The following is a 20240-nucleotide window of genomic DNA, read 5'->3' as shown; positions in this document are numbered from 1 at the left end:
ACCTCTTGCTTATTGGAAATTAAGGAACTACACTGCACGGCTATGGAACAAAGGCTGGGGTCTCCCTATTTTGCTAATCTTTTACAGTGGAACACAGGCTGGGGTCTCCCTATTTTGCTAATCTTTTACAGTCTACATTGTCAACTCATCTTATGACTCCTCATGATTTAAAGGGATTGGTGAGCCCATTATTAACCCCAACTCAGTATGCCATTTTTGATGCTTGTTGCAAGCCTGTTGGTGGTGGAGCAAGAAGCAGCAATTCTGCAACCTTCCAGAAGTGTCTCCAGTAATGGAGCCGCTCGGTGGCACAAGCACACACACACAGTCACTCCAGCACACACTTCCGGTAGCTCTTGTAGAATTACCCACAACAAAGAAGTGGGAAGGGTCTTTGTGTGGAGTTCCAAGGAGGTTTGTTGCAGCCACACATGAAGGGGTCTGGCGACATTGACAAAAGCACATTGGAGGGTCCAGGTTTAAATAGAGGGGACAAGGAGGCAGAGCAGAGCATCAGGGCCGGTGGGCTGAGGGCTCAGGGTGGTACAGGGGGAACAAGGGGCGGCAACCAACAGGGTAAAGGCAGCAGGACACTGCAGGAATATGGGACCAATGGATAAGCAGGGAAGGGAGAACATTCTAAGGCATATACTTAGAAGGAAAAAGGGGTGGAGAAGCCAACGGGAAAACCAGGGAGGTTTAACTGGGGTACATTTGCATATACAACAAAGCATCCTGGGAGAGGCTCTGCTCAGTCGCCCTGAACAGGGAGATTTCTCCAGCTTAGCGGGGGTTATAATGGACCTTTGTTCTGTAGGCCTATCAGCCTCCACAACTCCCCCTTCTTTATTTAATAAAAAGGTGTCTCCCAAGGATGGTTTGAAAATTAAACATTTAAAACAGCTTAATAAACATAAAACAATAAAGACAATTAAAAGCACCCATAATCAGTTATTTAAAATGGATGCAAGCCATCCTTTGTGACCCCAATTTCCAAAGAGGTCATGGTACGAGTCTGGGGCCATTTGAGCTTTAAGTTCTTTTACTTGGTCCTGGATCTTCTGAATTTTGGCATGGATGGCCTTGCTGTGGGAGGATAGGTTGAGGCAGCACAGCCTGTTGAATTTTTCTTTGGGCTGTGCCACCATCCATGCGTCGATGGTTGGTGGTGACGGGGGCATCCAGAAGACCAGGACGACTGAGGCTAGGTAGGTGGTGGCTCTCATTGTCGTGGATAGTGTCAGGGTTGGTGCTTTCTGTAAGGTTTAAAAGAGTTATTTAAAAAATTGTCACATTCAGGGTGGGCAAGGCTGGTGCCTTCCCTTCTCTTCCTCTATCCCCCTTTATTTAATAATTATCAGGAAAGGAGAATAGTAATAGGGTAAAATAAAGTGTGTGGCTGTGGGGAAAATTAAAATAGAGAAGGGGGGATGGTAACTGTTGTAACTGGGAACAGGAAGGTATGTGGAAGGATGTTAGGATGTTAGTGAGTGGGATGTTAGAAGAATGTTAGTAAGGGGAGGGGGTGTCATTTATTCTGTGGTTTATCCATTGTGGGTGATGTGTCCATGTCCAGCTCTGCTCCTGCTTCTTGTGGTGGGACGAGTGGGTGGATTTTGTCTGGAGGATTTGCACTGCCTCAGTCTCCATGCAGAGCTCGTCTCATCTTTTAGGTCTTCCGTGTTGATCTCACGAGTGTTTGCCACTGGTATATTTGTTCATGCAAGAAGTAGTTTTAGAAATTTCCCTGGGAGCCACCTGGGTCCTAATGGTGTTGAGATATAGGCATATCTTCTTCCCCAAGTTATTAAAGGGAAACGGCCAGAAATTTCTTGGGTGTCTGGGTCCTTGATCAGCACCGGTGGTTTTTCAACTAGTTTTGCTTGGATCAAGTTGGAAAAATGCCAGAGGACAGGGGGAATTGGCTCTGTAAGCGAGCTGTTCAAAAACTTTATTGTATAAAGAGCCTTACAGAGCTTCTCAGTTGGAGAGGTTGTCTCTGTCCCTCCCCGTTGCTGATCGAGGACCCATTTAAGGGTGGAATGGGCTCTTTGGCTCTTTCAATGATGGCTTGGCTGGTGGGAGAATGAGGTATGTCTGTATTGTGCTTCCCCCCCCCCCACTGATTGAAGAAATCTTTGAGCTTGTGGGAGGTATGAACCGGACCATTGTCTGTTTTAATCTCTTCAGGGAATCCCAAGGTGGCAAACGCAAGGAGAAAGTGCCTGATGGTCTCTTTGGCACTTTCTCCTGAGAGTGTGTCAATTGACACATGTAAGTATTTGGGTCATCCAAAGGCAGGGTAATGTGTAACATCCGTTTGCCACAACTGGCAGCTGTTCAGGCCTCGGGGGATAACCCCTAAGGCTAAAGATGGAATTTGATAAACTTTGTGATTTGGGCAGGTGGACACCATTGCCCTGGCTTGATCCCAAGGTAGTCTGAACATTTGCATTAACACAGGAACGTTTTGATGAAAGAAATCATGGCTTAGTTTGGCCTGTGAAAAAATATCTGGCACGTTGGTGTGGTGCACAGGCATGGCCAGGGCATCTGCTTTACAGTTCCTTCCGCGATGGGTCCTGGGAGGTCAGTGTGTGCCCTCACATGCCTAATGTAAAACAGTTGCTTTCGGTGGGAGAGAAGGTATATTAATTCTGAAAGCAACTTGTACAAATTTGGCTTTGTCACTTCCCTCAATAATGAATGTTCTGCCCTCATAGCTACTCCAGCAACATAGGCCAAATCAGTGACTAAATTAACAGGTTCTTGGAACCTCTCTGATGTGGTGCCAGAGTCTCACAGCTAGCTTGATCACCCCACAGCACCATGCTGAGAGTGGGACACACCCCAGAAGCAGGGTGATCTGGGGTGCAGCAGGGAGAGGTTTATTTGAGGGAAAATCCAAGGATGAGGAGCAGAAGAGCTCCGATAAAGGGTTTGCAGGAATGTTTAAGTGGGAGAGGTTCAAGGAGAGGGTACAAAGCCTCAACCAATAGGGATATCCTGGGGAGGAGCAAAAGGCTGGGGTTTTACAGTGTATCAACCAATGAGGGAGATGAGGGGAGGAGAATGGCTCACATAGTCCAATGGGGTGTTGAGGATTTTAGGGATTTCCGAAGGGGAGGTCCAAGCCAGGAGTGGTACAAAAAGAGATTGGCAGGGAACTCACTGGAACAAGGGGCTGTTATTAAGGGGGATTGACATGCATGGGCTGGGCCGAGGGAGGATTGACACAGAACATTGGAGAGCAGTGGGCAGGGTTAGGTGAGACAGACAGCTCAGGGAAAGGTTACAATTTCAGGGACAAACCATTAACTCTGGGGAATAAGGGGGATACCGATGAGTCCATGAAACATAGAAATGCTCCACAACACCTCTCAAATGCTCTGACAATAGTAGCAAGTTCAGCAATTTGAGGGGACCCAAAAATCTGGACATTTGTTACTGTTGAGGTGGTCATGACACGAAACAAAGACCACAAGCAGTCTCAGATGGCAACTTCTTATTATTGAACATGGCTGACCTTTTATACACTTTCTGATTGTTTAGGCTTCTTCTGCCCTAACTATTGGCCACAATAAATCAACATAACACCATTGGTGAAAAGTTACAGTGACTTCAACTAACTTTCTAAGAATACTTCGTTCAGCTGCCTTATCTTTCTTCAATTCCTCTCACCTCTCCGTCTCCTTGGTTGCAGCCTTGGAGAGAGCACCTTATCAGTTGCTTCTTGCTTCTCAGCTTCTTCTCGCTCCTTTAGCTAACAGGCCCGCTGTTAGCCCCTTCCACAATTCCCCCTTTTTGTTTTTGAAGTGTAAACATAGCTGCTATAGATTTTTGCAGGGCCCTTTGCAAAAATCCAAGCAGACGGGGGAAACAAAAAACATCAATCAAAACCATCAACAAAATTAACATTCCCATTCTTAATACAATCATTCTCATCCTTCATCCATCTATAAGTGCTTTTAAATTTCTTAACTATCTTCTCCTAGAAAACCTTAAACTATAGCCACCCCAAGTGCTCCAAAGGAGATGCAGGAATACTAGAACAAAGGTTCCAAAAACCTGCATTGTCCTGATCAGTGCAAATCAAAACCACAGCCTTTATTTACTATAAAAACATATTAAAACTGACGAAACACGTCCTGATATATGGCCTTAGCCAGTGTCATCTGCATGTTCTGCTTCAGCTGCGGAACCATCCATGCTGTCCCTGCCTGCGCGCTCCAGATAGGGTTTAACACAGCGAGCAGGAACCCATCAAGGACCATTATCTGTCAAAACACAAGCATAGCCCCTCCACCAGGTTATTAGCTCCACTGGACCAGACCACATACCAGTAATTAAATCCTTGACCCATACCTTGACATTTCTACGGAAATCTGGTTGCTTAGAATTCAAAGAGAAAAAATGGTGAAAAAATTGGAGATAATTGTGAGTCAGGTAGGGGATGCAAAAAGTTGAACACAGCTTTATCTAATCTCACTTGAGGTGACTCCTGTTGCATTCCCCCTTTTTTGTTTTTGAACCTGATGTTTAAGAAAACCATGAGCCCTTTCAATGATTGCTTGGCCTGTGGGGACATGTGGAATACCTGTTGAATGCTCAATGCCCCAAGCACTAAAGAGTGCTTGCATTTTCTGTGAAGCATATGCTGGGCTGTTATCCATTTTTATGTGACACGGAACGCCTAGGATAGAAAAAGCAGGATAAAAATGATGAATGGCATCACGAGTTTTCTCTCCTGTAAATGCTGAAGCAATCATTGTGTGAGAAAAGGTATCAAGTGTAACATGAACATACTTAAAGTGACCAAATTCTGGCATTTTAGTGACATCAGTTTGCCAGTCCTCTAAGGTGGAAAGACCCCTAGGGTTGGTACCATAATATTGACACGAGTCATGTGACAGTCAGGACAAGAAGAAAGAATTGATCTTGCTTCACCAGGAGACAATTTAAATTGCTGCTGTAAAGCTTGAGCACTGTGATGAAAAAAATGGATGAGATTAAACTGCCTGCTGCAACACATTAGGTACAGTTTTGATTGCAGCAGCAGCCACTAGAGAATCTTCATAGGCATTGCCTTCAACAAAAAATCCAGGTAATGATGTGTGGCTGAGAATATGCACGATGATGAAAGGATGTTTTCAAGCACCAGTGAATGTCCATAACTTCACTAACATAGTGAACAGTGGTTTCTCTTGAATATTATAAAACACTGCTTGATCTAAATGCTTAACCAAATTGGCAATATAGATAGAATCAGTAACTATATTTAGAGAATCAGGAAATAAGGTGAAAGCCAAAAGAACAGCACAAAGTTCAACCAATTGAGGCGTTCCCTGCCGAATCATTGTCTCATATTGCCAGTGATCATCCTTTCTGCAAGCCACGGCTGCTTTTCCAGTTTTCCCTGATCCATCTGTAAAAATTGTTATACCTTCCAGTGGAACAGGAGAACAAATTTGTTTCTCTTCAAAAGGAATCTCTTTGGTCAGTTTTAGAACAGGATGAGAAGGCAAATGGTATTTTATTTGGCCTGTTAAACAAGATAAGGTAGATTGTAACTCATGATTGTTTTGAAAGCACCATTCAAAACACCACTGTTGTACAGGTATCACAATGGTCACAGGGTTGTGTCCCAAAATCTCATGACAGTGCCTGTGGCCTTTGATGATAATATCTGCAAAAAGCTCATAAAGTCCTGGTGCTGTTTTCCGATATCTGAAAGATAAAATTCCAAAATATGCAGTTGTTCTTCCCAATTATCACTCCATTGACACAGTTTTCCACGTGGTATTTCATGGTCCTTCAAAATAAACAAATGAACACCAACAGAGGTATCTATTTTGATAACAAATTTGTGTGCTAAGGCAAATTCAATTTCTTCTAGGGTCTTTTTTGCTGCTGGGGTCAATTGCCTCTTATCAGTAGAGGAAGTGATACCTGAGAGCAAATCAAACAATGATTGCATCTGATGATTGGTTATGCCTAAATATGATCGAATCCAACCTATAAAACCAACCAATTTCTGTACATCAGTAGCAGTTTTAACATCAACATCTAATTTCACAGGCTGAGGCGTAACTTGCGTGTTATTCACCAACATACCTGGATATTTCCAAGGTATGTGTTCCGATCAGACCAAAAGCTTTCAAATTTGTCACAGCACATTGTTTAAGAGCTGACAACTGTTGTTTGTTGTCAGATGCTAACAAGATATCATCCACGTAATGATAACAGTAGCAGTTATTAAATTGCTACCGCACTTTTGACAAGGCCTGTGCCACAAACCATTGACAAATAGTTGGTGAATTTCCACGCCTTGGGGAAGTACCCTCCATTGATATCTTTTATTAGGTTCAGCATTATTTGTGGAAGGCACAGTAAGAGCAAATTTTTCTTTGTCTTGCTCAGCCAATAGAATAGTGAAGAAACGATCTTACATATCAGTGACAACTATCTGCCATTCCTGTGGAATCATTGTGAGTGTAGGAAGGCCTGGTTGTAAAGCTCCCATTGTTGCCATTACAGCATTTCTCTGTCGTAAATCATGTAAAAGTCTCCATTTTCCCAATTTCCTTTTTATTACAAAATCAGGGGTATTCCAGGGGCTGAATTGTTCTTCAGTATGTCCTGCTTGCAATTGTTCTGTGACTAATTCTTGTGGAGATGTAAGCTTTTTGGTAGTAAGGGGCCACTGGTCAACCCAGACAGTTTTATCTGTCAACCATGTCAAGGCTACAACTGGATGTTCATTGCCCTGCATCACAGTGCCCCTATTAAAAATCCGTAGTAATTTGACACCCCATTGAGATAAGCAATCTTGTACCCACAAACTTTGAGGAGCATCGGCAGCATAGGGTCTGATGTTAGCTTGCTGGCCATCAGGATGTTTCACATTAATTACAATGGCTGACAAGCCACCTGTTGTAGCACCACCCAACCCCAAAAGTCCAAAACTTGTATGAGTGAGAGGCCATGATTGAGGCCAGCAAAGTCATGAGAATATTGTGGCATCTGCTCTGGTGTCAATCAAACCTGTTACTGATATGGTTCTTGGATGATATCCACTGGCTGTGAGTATGCATGTCTTTTCTGGACGATCCTCCATTACTTTCTCAGTCCAGAACATTTGAGGTACCCCTGTTGATCCAAAACTTCCTGTGCCGCGACTTCGGTCCACTGTATTTGGAACAGAACTCACAAAAGGTACAAGTTGAGCAATGCAAGTTCCTTTCTGAATTGTGACAGGGGGGTCATCACTTGATACCATAGCATGAATCTGTCCTAAATAATCAACATCAATAAGTCCTAAATGCACATGAATACCTCTAAGTGTAGTACTTGATCTCCCTATCAAAAATGCACTCAACCCCCGTCCTATTGGACCATAGGCATTGAGGGGCACTTTGTGTATTCCTTTTGCCAAAATGGTTTCTGTGTCAGCGGTGGGTATATCAATCCCTGCAGACCCACTTGTTGCCCCTGAGTATTGTTCGCAAATGGGCAGCTTTGCAGTGCTGGGAAGGCCATAATTGCTGCTGTGGTTGTTGGGGTATTTGTGTTCCCACGCATCCCTTCGCGCTCTTCCTCCCATTTCCCTGCAACAGCTGACCATTTGCGTGATATTTACTCCTGCATTGTTTAGCATAGTGCCCAAATTTAGCACAACGATTGCACACAACATCACTGCTTGCAGTTGACTTAGATGTTATTTTCTGGGTATTACACTGTGCCCTTACGTGCCCTTGCAGTCCACAACTATAGCATTTTGATGGAGGTCTTAGAACCGCAGCAAGAGCTGCCATTTTATGCTCCACTGAACCAACTTTCGAGCAAGCCATAATCATTTCAGGCAGTGTGGGTTCCCCAGGTAAGATGTCAATAATCTTTCTACAGTCTGGGTTTGTGTTTTCTTTAGCCAATTGTATACACAATCTGTGTCGCAAAGGTTCATCATCTACCTGTTTCTCAATAGCTGCAGCAAGCTTTTCCACAAATTGCAAAAATGGTTCTCTCAGCCCCTGTTGTATAGTAACATATCTCTGTTTTGGAGGTGCCATTTCCATTGTTTTAATTAAAGCACTCATGCCAATTTGCTGAGCTTGTGCCAAAGTTGAAGGATCCCACCTTGCCTGTAAATCTGGGTTAGCAAAAGGCCCAGTGCCCAATAAGGCATCAACACCCACAGCATGACAAGGGGTGTGTTGAGGCAGCTGCATATTTGTTGAAGCTGTGCGCTCAGCCACTCGCATCCAAGTATCTTGAAATACACTGTATTGTACTGGTTGGAACAAAATTGTACCAAGATGCATGATGTCATAAGGTAAAAGCATATCTGCATTAATTACACATATTAATTGCATTACCTCAGGGGAATTAATACCATACTGAACCACTTTCAATTGGAGATCTTGCACAACCTTCCAGGCAAAGACGTGATGACTATCATCCTGCCCTGTTCCAAGAACTGCTTTAAAAACTGGAAAAGCCATTGGGTTATCACAGGCAACATTTGCATTAATACTCTGCTCCTGAGATACTCTTGGAGCACCTAATCTTTCTATCATGTCCCAGTTATTTTCTTCAGCTGCTTTCTTCCTAACAAATTCCCAAAACCCCTGAGGCTGTCAAGGAAGCACAGTGACTTGAGATGGAGGCAAAGTCCATGGGGCAGTAGGGCTAGAGCTATTAGAAGGTGAACTGTCAACAGTTCCTTGCCCCAATCTGGTGTTACTCTTTACTTGATTCGCTGTCACTGTCAGGTAGCAGAGGGTACGACCTTGCAGATTGTTCACGCAGCTCAGAGGGGAGCCGGGGGCAGACGGCTGGGCTAGAGCAGACGGAAGCAGGGGGGCAGACAGCTGGGTTTCTCTCTGCTAAAGACATTTCAGCTAACTGGCGTAGCGGTGTAGTGTATACAGTCGCCATTCCGAGCTGCTGTTGCAGCTATGAGATAAAGAGGTTTAGGAGTCTGATAAGGACACTATGGCAGCTTTCCCAGAAGTCTAGGAAGCTTTCCCAGAAGCTCTGGCAGCTTTCCCAGAAGCTGTGGTATCCAGCCCAGAAGCTCTGGCAGTTTTCCCAGAAGCTTTGGCAGCCGGCCTGGTAATTTCCATGGCACCTGCACCTTCTTCAAGGATGGATTCAACAAGTTCCCCATCAGAGGCCCCGTCTGCCTCATCCCCCCTGTCAGTTTCTGTTATCAACCCCGATTCTTCGTCCGCATCCCGCTCTGCTTGTTCTCGCTCTGTTTTCCATTCCTTTAATGCCTCAAAAAGCGATCCCCAAGTAACAGCCAAATCGACAACAGTTTTATCTCCTGCTCGGATGACTTCCCACAGTCTGTCCCTGACTCTTTTCTTTGCTTTAACACTAAATACTGTATCAGGATCAGTGCCAAAACCCTGTGATTTAGCCCACAGCAATATACTACGAAGGGCATAGTCTGAAATCCTAATTCCCTTTTTCCTTAACAAAACCATCCATGTAGCCAAAACAGTCTCTTCCTCTTTAGATAAAGTATTCCCATTATTACTAGTTGGTGGCTCACCTGCTTCCAGGCATCTTGATAGGAGGAAATCAGGTCCAGACCCCCCTGTGGCTTCAACCTGCCACTCTCAGCTGCACCAACGCCGCCTCCCCCTCTACATCCCAGTGGGTCACGGTTTCCAGTCGCTAGGACCCGTATGGGTCCATGTAGTAGTTTGTTTTGGGGGGGCACCGAGGTGTCCTCGGAGGGTCCCCTAGGCTGTGAGTTCGTTGCAGCAGCAGGCAGGCAAGGAGACTCCACACGGCTTTTGAGGGTGCTAATTAGAAGAGGGTTTATTAGGGGTCCCATCCCTGGGAGCATGGTGGTTACTGAGGGGGAAGGGGAAAGGGGGAGGGAGTGGGAGAGGGAAAAGGAGAGCCTAGGGAAGGGCCAAGAGGGGAGAAAAAGGGGCTAAGGGAGGAGAAAGGCTAAGAGAACGCCTGGTCTCACTTCCATGGTTTAAGAGGGAGAATGAAAATGGGCGTGGAATCAGACTTGTGCCAATGGGATTACAGATACATGATGGTTCAGGGCAGGACCACAGGCTTGGGATATACCATACATTTTGGAGGGGTGAGACAGAGCATATCACTTAAATAAAATGCAATACTACAGGTCCAGACCAAGTATGTTGTTCAGTTATTGTTTCACTCGCTGGCCACCAGATGTCATAGAGGTGGTCACAACACAAAGCAGAGACCACAAGCAGTCTCAGATGGCAACTCTTTATTATTGAACATGGCTGATCTTTTATACACTTCCTAATTGTTTATACTACTTGTACCCTAACTATTGGCCACAATAAATCAACATATCACCATTGGTGAAAGTTACAGTGACTTCAGCTAACTTTCTAAAAATATTTCATCCAGCTGCAGAGTTCTCTTCTTATCTTTATTCATTTCCTCACTTCTCTTGGTCTCCTTGGTTACAGCCTTGGAGAGAGCTCCTTCTCAGCTTCTTCTTGCTTCTCAGCTTCTCACTCCTTTAGCTAACAGGCCCGCTGTTAGCCCCTTCCAATCCATGGGTCTCCAAGGGGCTGGAATGAGGCCCTGTGGGTGTCCATCAGACTCTGGGCTTCCATGGGGCTGGAATGGGGCTCTGTGGGGCTGGGACACAATTCCATGGGTCTCTGTGGGTGCAATCCCCCCAGGTCTCCACACGAGGTTGCGAGTTTATGGCTGTGACCTCCTGTCCGATGGGAGCGTCCGTGGATTCAGTCAGGATGGCTACGACGGGTGGGATTTCATCTCCTTTGACCTGGAATCCGGGAGATTCGTGGCAGCCGACAGTGGTGCTGAGATCACCAGGAGACACTGGGAGGGGACCGTGGCTGAGGCATGGACGAATTACCTGAAGCACACCTGCCCAGAATGGCTCCGGAAATATGTCAGATGCGGGCAGAGGGAGCTGGAGCGCAAAGGTGGGAGCAGAAGTCTGTGGGTAAATGGGAATGGAGGACTTGGGAACACTAATTCCAGTGGGAATTCCATGGGCAGAGCTCACTCCAATCCCATTCCAGTGGGAATTCCATGGGCAGAGCTCACCCCAATCATATTCTTGGGGAATTTCATGGGCAGATCTCACCCCAGTCCCATTCCCATGGAACTCCATGCATGAATTCCCCCATTATCCCATTCCAGAGCCCCCTGATGTCCATGTGTCTGGAAAAGAGGAGCATGGGACGCTGATCCTGTCCTGCCACGCGTACGGATTCTACCCCAGCACCATCGCAGTCAGCTGGATGAAGGGGGATGATACCTTGGATCAGGGGCCGGAGTGGGGCGGGATCGTTCCCAACAGCGATGGCACCTTCCACACCTGGGCCAGGATTGAGGCGCTGCCGGAGGAGCGGGAGCTGTACCGGTGCAGGGTGGAGCATCCTGGAATGCTGGAGCCCGGGATCTTCGCTTGGGGTGAGGCTGGGAGTGTGGGAATTGGGAATTCCCAAATGGGGATTCCTCTCCCCCTCCTCACTGTCCCGTGTTTCCAGAGCCGACATCTGGCGGGAATCTCACCGTGGTGGTCGCTGTGTCCGTTGTCGCTGCCATCCTCATCCTCACCGTCCTCATCGGATTCACTGTCTGGAGGCTCCAGTCTGGTAACACACGGGATGGGGGTCGGGAAGGGGCACGGATCCACCCGGTGCCATTCTGGGAATCCTGTGCCACCAACGCTGATCCCACTTTGTTTGCATAGGGAGGAGGGACAGGAAAGGATACAACCCAGCAGCCGGTGAGTTCCAGTGGTGGATCCAGCTCTGGATCCCCTCTGTGCAGATTCCAGGATGGATCCTGGGGTTAATCCCTGTGTGTGATCTGCGCTGGAATCTCATGGATTTTCTCTTTCTGCAGGAAAGGACGTGGGAACCAACGGCTTGACCACAGGTAGGGAGCAGGATCGGGGTGGGATTCCAGAGGGGGATCAGGGCAGGATGGATGGACTGGGATCAGGGAGGGATTCCAGATCAGAGCAGGGTCCAGAGCAGGATCAGGTGGAATTGTAGAGTGGGATTTGGGCTGGATTCTGGAGCGGGATCAGGAGGGATGGATGGAGCAGGATTGGTGTGGGAGGGATGGAGTGGGATCAGGGAGGGATTCCAGACAAGAATCTGGTGGGATGGGATGGAGTGTGATCAGGAAGGGATTCCAGACAAGAATCAGGTGGGATGAAATGGAGCAGGATCAGTTGGAACTCCAGAGAAGAATTGGGGCAGGATGGATGGGGTGAAATAGGTTGGGATGGATGGATCAGGGTTGGGGCAGAGTGGGTGGAGTGGGATCAGGTGGGATGGATGGAGCAGGATTGCAGCAGGATTGGGGTGCGGTCAGGAGAGCAGCTCCTCCTCTCCATGGGCTTCAGCCAGGTCCATCCTGTGGAATGGGGACAGGCACAGGGTGACACTGTGACCCTCTCTCATCCCGACAGGAATCACCGCCTGAGCAATCCACAGAGCTGGATCTAGCCCCTTCCCTCTTCCCAGGAAAGCTGAGAGCTGCCAGCAGAGCTCATCCCGCTGCTCTCACCCACAGCTCTTGCTAATGGATCAGAGCTCATCCCACTGCTCCCACCCACCCCACAGCTCTTGCTAACGGATCAGTTTCCTGTTTTCCAGTGTTTTGAAGGCAAGAACCACAAATATTCCCAATGCTTCACTTCTGGTGTGAAATTATCCTGCTTTGGGCAATAAATCCTGCTTTGGGCAATAAATTCAGGTTCCCTCCTCCAGTGTCTGGCAGTTCATCTCTGGGAGCCAGGAATGGGAATGGTGTCACTGGGAGCAGGGATGGGGACACCAGGACTGGGATGGGGACACCAGGACTGGGATGGGAACACCAGGAGCAGAATGGGGACTTGCCAGCCACACCCTGCTCCTCCCCTGGGATTAATTTCCCGCTCCGTGCCCCATGTCCGAGGTGTCCCCAGGAGGGTTTGGCTGCGTTGGGCTCCTGGAGGGGAAGTGCGATGGGGGGAGGGGTCAGGCCAGGCCTTGTTGTCCCCAGTGGTCCTTGAGTGTCCCAAAATCAGGGCTCGAGATCTCGAGGGGCTCCCTGGCCATGACACGAGGACAAGATGGCCATGAGAGTGACCATGAGTGACACAACCCTGAGATGACTATGACCATGGGATGACCACAACTGTGACCATGACCATGAGATGACCATGACACAGCCACAACCCAGACCATGAGATGGTTTGGACCAAGAGATGACTATGGGTTGGCCATAGCACAACCACGGCCTTGAGGTGACCCTGATGTGATCGTGGCCATGAGATGACCGTAAAGTGACAATGACATGACCGTGAGATGACCATTACAGTGAGACGACCCTGAGCATAAGATGATGGTGATCGGGAAACGACCATGACATGACCATGACCATGTGATGACCATAAGGTGATCATGACAGGGATGACCATGAGATTACCATGACACCACCATGGCCATGAAATGATGAAGGCCTTGAGATGACCATGACTGTGACCATGACATGATCTTGACCAAGAGGTGACCATGAGATGACCGCAATCGTCTCACACCATGGCTATGTGGTGATCAAGACCATGACGTGATCATGACCATGAGATGATCATGGCACAACCATGGCTGTGAGACAATTGTGACCATGAGGTGACTGTGAGATGACCATGACCATAAGGTGATGGTGATGACCACAACTGTGGGAAATAAGCCTTACAGAACAAGGACCTTTCCCCCCCTTTGTTCAATCCTGTTCACTTCTGTTCACTCTAGGAAGGTTCAGCTGTGGTTGGATGGCCAGAGAGTGGGTTGGTGGTCACCTTGTGTGTGAGACAATGATTGGTTGGGGAGATGCATGGACCACATGATCAGAGAGCTGATTGTGTCAAGGGACGTGTCAACAGCAACACTGCAGTAACAGGCAGCCACTGCGTGCTTATTTTGTTTAAGTTTGGGTTAAACTTGCTTAAGTTTGGGTTAAGTTTTATCATTGTGACCAATAGAAATAAAGGGATGGGACTATTTTCAAGCTAGGAACGATTTATTGCTCAGATAAATATCAGCCTCGGAGGCTGTGACATTTTAGAGGAGCAAGCTTTCGGCCATAGCTCAAGAGTAATCACAAGTTTCTTTGTTACAAGGCAATATATAACTTTTTTAACCAATAGACAGTTGCCACAGGGTTTATTTTACTTTTCTAACCTATCACCTTTACTTACTTCTGCTGCACTGCAGATACTTTTATCCAATGGGCTTCTAACTCACAGGCACACATATGCTTTGTCACAACTTTTTTAAACTCTTGGCTTTTTCCATACAATCACACCCCCACATTATAAACCCTTCACTGTCTTACCCAATACAGTTTCTTACTTACTTAAGGCATATTCTCACCTATAACTATAGAAATACAAGTTTATGATTTTTCTGCTTAATATCTGTGTATTGTATTTTTACATCAATCTAAGCTTCTTCTGAGGCTGCAGATCAAATCTTTCAGTGTCTGTGGAAGTTTCTGTTTTTCCAATTTCCACAAAGTTTCAAGTATAAAAAGGCTCAGTTTGTTACAATAAATGATCTTCGGAGCAAGCAAGGAGGTTCATGTGTCTTCATTGACCATTGGTACACATGACCATGAGATGGCCATGACGATGACTCAGCTATGATCCTGACCTGGCCATGAGATGACCGTGTGATGACCATGACAGTGACCATGCCCATTAGGTGATCATGACCATGAGCATGACACAATGAGCATGAGATGGTGACCATGAGACGACCATGACCATGAGCATGAGATGATTGTGATCAAGGACGACCATGAACATGAGATGATGGTGATCAGGAGATGACCATGACCATGACATGACTGTGGCCATGAGCTGACCACAAGATGATCATGACCATTTCACGACTGTGAGCATTTCATGACCATGATACAGCTGTGAGGTGATCAAGGTCATGAGGCAACCATGACTTAACCATGGCCATGGGGCCATAAAGACCATGAGATGAGCAAGAGATGACCATGGCCATGATACAGTAATGACCATGAGATGACCATAACAATGAGACAACCATGAGCACGAGATGATTGTGACCAAGAGATGGCCATGAGATGACCACAACACAATCATGGCCACAAGACCATTGTGACCATGACATGATCATGAGATGACCATGACCATGTGTTGACCATGACTGAGATAACCTCAACATGACCATGAGAGGATCAAGACCATGACATGAAAGTGACCATGAGATGGCCACAAGATGATCATGAGATGACCATGACCATGCAATGAGCATAACACAACCATAACCTTGAGATGACCGTGACCGTAATATCAACTTGACAGAACTATGACCATGACCATGACCATGACATGACCATGACACGATCATGACCATGAAATGATGGTGATCAGGAAATGACCATGACCATGAAGTGACCATGAGATGAGTGTGACCAAGAGATGACCATGAGATGACCACAACACACCACAGCCATGTGTGCTCATGCTCATGACATGACTATGAGATGACCATTACAGTGACATGACCAAAACCAGAACCATGGCCACGATATGACCATGACATGACCACAACATGACCATGGCTGTGAGACAATCATGACCATGAGGTGACCATGAGCATCAGATTATGGTGATCAAGAAATGGCTGTGATCATGAGATAACCACAACCATGGCCCAACCACAGCTGAGAGATGACCATGATAAGACTGTGGCAAATGAGTTGAAGATGACATGATCATAAAATGATCATGACCATGGAATGACCATGACACAACCATGACCATGGGGTGACCATTACAATGAGATAACCATGACTGTGAGATGACCAAGAGCATGTAATAATTGTGACCAAGAGAAAACCATGAGACGATCACAACACACCATGGCCACGTGTGATCATGATCATAACATGACTGTGAGATGACCATTACAGTGAGATATCCATGAGAATAAGATGATGGTCATCAGAAAATGACCATCACCATGAGATGGCCATGAGGTGAACAAAACCATGAGATGGTCATGACCATGACACAACCATGACCATAGGATGACCATTACAGTGAGATGACCATGAATGTGACCATGACAGGACCGTAACCATGAGATGACCATAAGCATGAGATAATTGTGACCAAGACATGACCACAATACAACCATGGCCATGTGATGAGATGATGCCTTAAGTTTTAGCTTTCATATTTTCCAGATTTTGTACTGCATTAGTATATAACTCTGAACTTCATATAAAGTGTTAGCAAGATCTCTTGTGAGTGACAGCGGGACTGGGGGGACACATGCCCCCCCCAAAATCAGCTTGGGGACAGAGCGGGGGGTCCCAGCTGGGCCCGAGGCCACAGGGAGAGGCTGCAGCCGGCGGCGGCTCAGGAGCTCTGTGGGCAGAGAAAAGGGGGTGAGCCCGGGCTAGGGGCCCCGGGGGGAGCACACACGCTCCAGGGGAGGGCGAACAGGACACCCAGGGCCCCCCCTCACCTTTTTGCACAGGTAGAAGCTGAGCCCCAGTGCCAGGAACATGAAGCCCAACACGGAGCCCCCAATCCCAGTCAGCATCTCGCTGTGGGTGGTGTCCAGCGGCATCTCTTGGCGGTGTGCAGGGGTCAGGACCCTCCAAAACTTCTCACAGACACCCCAAGCACCCTCCAAGCACCCTCCCAGTCACCCCCGGCCCACCCAGCACCCCCTGAAACCTCCCCTCAGTCCCTGCCCAGCCTCCCCAGGATCCACCAAAGCCCATTCTGTCCCTCTCAGGATCCCACAACACCCTCCCTGTTGCCCTCCACAGCGCCAGATTCCAAAACCCTCTCCCAGTCCCTTCCCAGCCTCACCAGGACTCACCCAGAACCCTCCCAGTCACTTCTCAGCACAACCAACCTCAACCCAACCCCGGCTTTGCCATTCCTGATCTTCTTCCAGCCCCTCCAGGCTCACTCAAACTCCCTCCCAGTTACACCCAGCACCCCCAAACTCTCTCCCAGTGCCCATCAGGACCCCCCCCCAACCCCATCCCACCCTCCCCAGCATCCTTCAAACCTTTTCTCAGCCCTTCCAGACCCACGAGCAACTCTCCCAGTTGAAACCAGGCTCTCTCCAACTCTCTCCCAGTTGCTCCCAGCACATCCCAGTGCCTCTCCCAGCACCCCCAGTGCTTGCCCCGTGCCCCAATGCTGGTTCAGGGGTGCTCCAGGCTGACGTGCTCCACCTGGCAGCTGCAGGTGACCCCACACTGGGGGCAGTTTCCAGCAGCACCAGCAGCTGGTGGCTCCAGTCCCCACTGGGAACCACATCGGTGCCAGCACAGAGAGCTCCTGCTGGCCCTGGAACCACCTCAGCTGGATGTGGGCAGGGTAGAAATCCATCACGGAGCAGAGCAGGCGGCCGGGGCCGGGCTGGGAGCTCGAGGGCACCAGCGAGATGGACACGGTGGGATGGGCACTGGGAGAGAGCAGGGACACACTGGGATCAGCTGGGGGGAACTGGGAGAGAGCGGGGATATCGCTGGCTGGGAGTCTATGTACAAATCACGAACAGGACGGGACCGCTAGGAACGCGTCTTGAGCTGTTTTATTTTCCAGCATCAGTCTCATTACATGGTTATGACAATGGGAAGATGCCAGCAGCTCATATCCCAGGCAGCAGACCAAGAACTTAATGTTACAACTTACTTTATAAGTTTTTTGACCAATCACACAAAGCAGAAGCATATTGACAGTAGTTCTATCCAACCACTATAAGCACATGTACTTTTGGTTAAAACAATGCTTGCTTATTTCAAATGCAATACCTGTTTGTAAGCCTTAAAACACAATGCACAGAGCTCCATTATTAAGCTTAGAACTTCCTAATATCTTGCTAGATATACTTTTTTGCAGATTAGGGAGTTATTCTAGACAAGTGTTAATACACAGACCATTGTTCCTTTGTCCTTACGTTTCTACTTTTTACATAATTTTTCTGCTAACTTATTTTATGGCCACTGCTTAGCTCTAATCACAGTTCTGCTGTCTCTGAGGCCTGCCTTTCACAGCTTTCCCAAAACCCTCTGATTTTGTGAATTCTCACAATTCCCCCTCTTGGTTCACCTAAAGAGAAACCTTCATAACCGTGTCATTTATTAACTACTTTGTGTTTCGTAGCTCTACTATAACATATCAGCTTATTACTTACTTAACGCGTCTTTTTGCTTGCACCAAGCATTGCTATCTTACAACACAACAATTTTAATGCTGTGGAAGTCCAGTCAGTTCAAAGGGCATGTGTGATAACAATTATAAGTTATTGTTAGAAAAAAATCTCGTCTTAATTCAAAACCTTCCTTCATGTCTACACCTTCATCCATCATCTCTGTGAGATTTCGAGAACTCTCTGTGAATCCATTTCCTACCTCTGTCTCTTGTATGATAAAAACTTCTTTGGTAGTTTTGTCCATCATTCGTCGCACACACCAGAGTATGCAAGGTATTACTACAGTATCACCACCAAAACACCCAACACATATAGACCTATTTTACAGAGTTCCCTTAGCCAAGGTGCAAAGCTCCTTGGAACAAATCATCTAACCAGGACCCACCATCTTCTTTAATTTGAGCTGTCAAATCTTTCAGCTTTTGTATACTTTTGTGGATGGATTCAGAATGATCAGACAGGTTCATACAACACAATCCTTCAAATTCCTCACAACCATGTCCATGTGCCAGTAAAAGAAAATCAACTGCTGCTCTATTTTGAAGGGTAGCATGTCTAACACTATGAACATCTGTCATCACATCACTGATTGCAGTGGATGTGGCATTAGTTTGTTTACTCAGCCAACATGCAACACAATCTAATTGTTTCAATGCCATTGCTGAAGCCAGATGGGGTAAAAACAAACCTGCTGAAACCCTTTTGGCAGCATTCCAAGGCATGAAATCACTCTTACAAGTCTTATCATAATGATGAGCAGTTCTCGTTCCCTTATGTTTTTCTTAATGACTGCTTTAGCAGTAGGGGCTATCCCAGTGAGGATCCCAATGCTACATGGGCCACCTTCAAGGCGTGATGGAATGCCTTGCCAAGCCAAATTTCCACAAAGGAACTAATATCCTTTTGGCAATTGTCGTGGATATTGGTCAGCCTCGGAAAGCACATCCCAACTGTTTGAATAATTACACCAAAAACTTAAATTTCTGTATGCAAAATAATGAGGATTAACATTATACTTTGGAGGATCACCTTCTTGCCAATCATTAGCTGTAAATGTAAGGCAAAAATCCATTTTTAAAGAACCAAGGCTTTCTAATTCCTGGGGTTCAGAGACTGCTTTGGAAAGTTCTTTGGCCCAAATGTTCAAATTCAATACATGACTGCTCCCATTGTCAATTTCACCAGGCTTACTATTAGATTGCTTTTTGATCAAAGGAAAATCCTTTACTGGCACACCAACTAGACATGTTGAGAAAGGCTTTTCTGGTTCCGACATATGGTATCTGAGCCTGCAGCCTTGGCTAAGGTCACCCAAACATTTGTTTTTGGTTGTTCCACAGGAAATTTGCATTACAAGAAGCAATCAAAACCAACCAACACCAGCATAGCTTTCAATTTTGCTCCATCCTTCTCATGAGCTAATCTTTGGCAAAAAATGTTCCCATATGTATCAATTTGAAAACCTTGCTTTTGACCTAAAAATAAAATTTCACCTTTGAAAGTCCAATAGAGGGGATCTATGACGTAACAAAGCAAAAACCACGCTTTTGCCAAAAATCAGCTCTATGAAACCAACAACTGACACATTTAAAAATAGCACAAAATCAGAGTTTGCATGTTCCAACGATGAACAAGGCATGTCAGGTGTGACCTGTGATCCCTGTGTTGGGCTCACATCTGTGTACTTGCTTCTGTGGTCTTGGACTTGTCAACACATTCTGGGGTGTGATACGGTTTGACGTTTTTCGCTGGGACCCACTTAATTCCTGCACTTGTAGAGACAGAAGCACACCCTTTGCCCCAAGTGATTAATCAAAAAGGACCTTCAATTTGCCCAGTATCAGGGTTTCTAATTAAAACAGGGGGATTTTCTTTCAGTTTTGCCTGTGTGTTATTTGAAAAATGTCTAAAAATTGGTGGGTTGGGTTCTGCAACAGAACTGTTTAAAAAATTAAAAACATACAAAGCTTTGTTCAACCT

The 20240-nt window shown here is 46.6% G+C and overlaps 2 protein-coding genes across 2 annotated transcripts in view; one reads left to right on the top strand and one right to left on the bottom strand.

Moving 5' to 3' along the window:
- Positions 1 to 9908: 9908 nt before the first annotated feature.
- Positions 9909 to 12762, top strand: LOC135286400 (class I histocompatibility antigen, F10 alpha chain-like). Its single transcript, XM_064399549.1, has 7 exons — positions 9909 to 10592; positions 10692 to 10961; positions 11182 to 11454; positions 11532 to 11639; positions 11738 to 11773; positions 11893 to 11925; positions 12467 to 12762. The coding sequence occupies exons 1-7, from the start codon at positions 10562 to 10564 to the stop codon at positions 12478 to 12480; spliced, it is 765 nt and encodes a 254-aa protein (XP_064255619.1). The 5' UTR covers positions 9909 to 10561; the 3' UTR covers positions 12481 to 12762.
- Positions 12763 to 17423: 4661 nt separating this feature from the next.
- Positions 17424 to 20240, bottom strand: part of LOC135286384 (uncharacterized) — a 33235-nt gene continuing 30418 nt past the window's right edge. Inside the window, 1 exon segment of the mRNA XM_064399519.1 lies at positions 17424 to 17510. Coding sequence (XP_064255589.1) covers positions 17434 to 17510 — 77 coding nt within the window. The 3' untranslated portion in view covers positions 17424 to 17433.

Source organism: Passer domesticus, chromosome 26 (genome assembly GCF_036417665.1).
Source record: "Passer domesticus isolate bPasDom1 chromosome 26, bPasDom1.hap1, whole genome shotgun sequence".
In the NCBI taxonomy this organism is placed as follows: Eukaryota; Metazoa; Chordata; class Aves; order Passeriformes; family Passeridae; genus Passer; species Passer domesticus.
The sequence above is the reverse complement of the archived record's forward strand: the minus strand, read 5'-3'. Positions and strand labels throughout refer to the sequence as shown.

Bases quoted from the DNA above. Each gene is read 5' to 3' on its own strand.
- LOC135286400 (XM_064399549.1), top strand. From the start codon at position 10,562: ATGGGTCTCCAAGGGGCTGGAATGAGGCCCT. The intron at 10,962-11,181 runs GTGGGAGCAGAA...ATCCCATTCCAG, and splicing joins GAGGGAGCTGGAGCGCAAAG to AGCCCCCTGATGTCCATGTG. The intron at 11,455-11,531 runs GTGAGGCTGGGA...CCGTGTTTCCAG, and splicing joins GCCCGGGATCTTCGCTTGGG to AGCCGACATCTGGCGGGAAT.